Source organism: Corticium candelabrum, chromosome 10, assembly GCF_963422355.1.
Source record: "Corticium candelabrum chromosome 10, ooCorCand1.1, whole genome shotgun sequence".
NCBI lineage: Eukaryota > Metazoa > Porifera > Homoscleromorpha > Homosclerophorida > Plakinidae > Corticium > Corticium candelabrum.
The window spans coordinates 5,902,770-5,905,269 of NC_085094.1; the positions used below are offsets into that span (position 1 = coordinate 5,902,770).

At 43.4% G+C, this 2,500-nt stretch overlaps 2 protein-coding genes across 3 annotated transcripts in view; one reads left to right on the top strand and one right to left on the bottom strand.

The window, feature by feature from the left end:
- Nucleotides 1-393, bottom strand: part of LOC134185500 (mediator of RNA polymerase II transcription subunit 8-like) — a 3,793-nt gene extending 3,400 nt beyond the window's left edge. The window contains exon 1 of one of the 2 annotated variants that reach the window (XM_062653302.1): nucleotides 256-393. In XM_062653302.1, coding sequence (XP_062509286.1) covers nucleotides 256-374 — 119 coding nt within the window. In that variant the 5' untranslated portion in view covers nucleotides 375-393. The remainder of the gene's footprint in view (nucleotides 1-255) is intronic. The other variant, XM_062653303.1, reaches the window with a different exon arrangement.
- A 40-nt stretch (nucleotides 394-433) lies between these two features.
- Nucleotides 434-2,500, top strand: part of LOC134185805 (NAD kinase 2, mitochondrial-like) — a 4,747-nt gene continuing 2,680 nt past the window's right edge. The window contains exons 1-7 of the mRNA XM_062653685.1: nucleotides 434-596; nucleotides 699-787; nucleotides 1,225-1,313; nucleotides 1,688-1,769; nucleotides 1,880-1,963; nucleotides 2,027-2,155; nucleotides 2,233-2,328. Coding sequence (XP_062509669.1) covers nucleotides 465-596; nucleotides 699-787; nucleotides 1,225-1,313; nucleotides 1,688-1,769; nucleotides 1,880-1,963; nucleotides 2,027-2,155; nucleotides 2,233-2,328 — 701 coding nt within the window. The 5' untranslated portion in view covers nucleotides 434-464. The remainder of the gene's footprint in view (nucleotides 597-698; nucleotides 788-1,224; nucleotides 1,314-1,687; nucleotides 1,770-1,879; nucleotides 1,964-2,026; nucleotides 2,156-2,232; nucleotides 2,329-2,500) is intronic.

The following is a 2,500-nucleotide window of genomic DNA, read 5'->3' on the forward strand; positions in this document are numbered from 1 at the left end:
CCATTCATCTACTTGGTTTTCTGTCTGTCTGTCTGTCCAACTGTCTGTCCATTCATCTGCTTGTTTTTCTGTCCATCATCTGTCTGTCCGTCCGTCTGTCCATTCATCTGTCTCAGTCTGTTCGTTATAATTGCAAAGTTAGACTGATTTTTAGCATAAGGTCTAGTTGTGTATTACACAAAATAAACATTCTGTCTGTCTCTCCGTCTGTCCAACCGCTGACTCCCCACGCATGCGTGTTGCTATTCGGCTAACCAGTTTGGTTGGTCCCTTTCTAGCTTCGTTTGTAGAGACATCAACGAGTTCTTCAAGCTGTCTATCCGAACAGCAATCGATGAGAGAGCCGTCTCCATTTGTTTCTCCGACGTCTGCATAATCAATTATCCGGGCTATGTAATTATCCGGGACACTCACATTATCCGGGCTACGTTAGTCGTAATCCGCGCCACTCAACGTTTAGCACAATGATTAGACGCGGTTTTGCCACCAGCGAATCGTTCAGTCCATGTCGTATCCTCGTGCTGCACAAGCTGACTCGCTATGAATTTGAACGACGTCGTCATAGAGCTACATCTCCACGTGATCTACGAGAACTAGTGAGACATTGATATCTATTAGTATTATTTATTATTATTTTTATTGATTATTATGTGCCACTTGTTTGTACTTATGACATATTAAGATGCTTTATGTTGTAGCTTGCTGCTCGAGGTTCGAGTTTCGATGGACTTTACCATCGCTACAATGTTCATAGAAAAAGTCTTAGGGAAATAACCGACTTTTTGAGGTGTGACAAACCCGGATGCTGTGCTGTTGTCATCAACAGCTGGAGTATTTAGTACACGTGTTGTTTGGATTTTGCTGTGTGTGTGTGTGTGTGTGTGTGTGTGTGTGTGTGTGTGTGTGTGTGTGTGTGTGTGTGTGTGTCTGTGTGTGTCTGTGTCTGTGTGTCTGTGTGTCTGTGTGTCTGTGTCTGTGTCTGTGTGTCTGTGTGTCTGTCAAGGTGTGTGTGTGTGTGCGTGCATGTGTGTCAAGGTGTGTGTGCATGCGTGTGTCAAGGTGTGTGTGTGTGTGTGTGTGTGTGTGTGTGTGTTTGTGTGTGTGAGTATGCTCCCACATGCGTGTATGTGGAGTTCACCCATGCACGTGTATGTATGTGGTTTAGACTGCTTATTTTTTAGTTTTACAGTCATTACTGCCGACTTATAATAATTTCTCTTGTAGTGAGAGAAGAATTAAAACAAGAATTATGCAGATACCTAACGTCAGCGAAGAAGATGTCCAGTGGGCTGATGCTTTGCTTTCCGCTGGAGGTGGGCAAGTAGAAACAGACACCCTTGAGCAAACAGACAGATTGACTAACAGACAGACAGATTGACTAACAGACAGACAGATTGACAGACAGATAGACAGACAAACAGACAGACAGATAGACAGACAGATTGACATACAGATAGACAGACAGACAGATAGACAGACAGACTGACTGACAGACAGACAGATTGACAGGCTGATAAACAGACAGGTTGACAGACAGATAGACAGACAGACTGACAAACAAACAGACAGACAGCAGAATTCCTACAGGCAAGGCAACTGTACACAACAGATGCAGACAGGCAAAGACTGCTGACAGAATACGAATGTGTAGTTGTGGTCATCCGTCTTCACGAAGTTATGAACGTAGGAGACGGCAATATGCTCTTCAGTGCATCAAAGATACGCAACAGCGAGAAGCCACTCATTGGAATCAACACCGACCCAGAATGGTGTGCACACAGTAAATCTTCTCAGTTGGCTACACAACACCTGTTTCCATGTGTTTCTTGTGTTTCGACTTTGCCATTGATGTGACACGGTGGCATCTTATATCTTATAGGTCACAGGGCCAGCTGTGTGTACGAAGGAGGCAGGACAGCAGCATCACGAACGACCTTGACATGATCTTCTCAGGTTATTTTCGGCAAGTTTCAACACAACATGTGATGTAAGGTAATCATAATGTTTTATGTATTTCATATTGTAGATGGAAATTTCGGCAACGAATTCATGTGACGCTGTCCGGGTCCAACAGCACAGATTTGGCGTCACATCAAAGCGTCTTACCACTGCTGAGTCTTAATGAAGTTTTTATGGGGGAATGTGACCCTTTCAGGTTGTAGATGCTCCGTGTTTGCAAACAATGCTTGATGTTAGTCATATGTGTGTATGTGTGTGTGTGTGTGTATGTAGGACGTCGTATTTTGAAGTGTCTATAGATGGTTCTGTACGACATAAACAGAAGAGCTCAGGGATGGTCGCCTGTACGGGATCGGGATCTTCTGCATGGTATGTGTAGCACTCCTAAACGACTACCAGGTTATGTGTCCATGTTGTAGTAATTCACGTCTGTATGTACAACATTTTGTCTGTAACTTGTTGCTACTTGTGTCGACTATCATTTGATAGAAACCATTGATATCAACATATTATTGATGTAAAGTCTAGTGGTTGTTGTGTT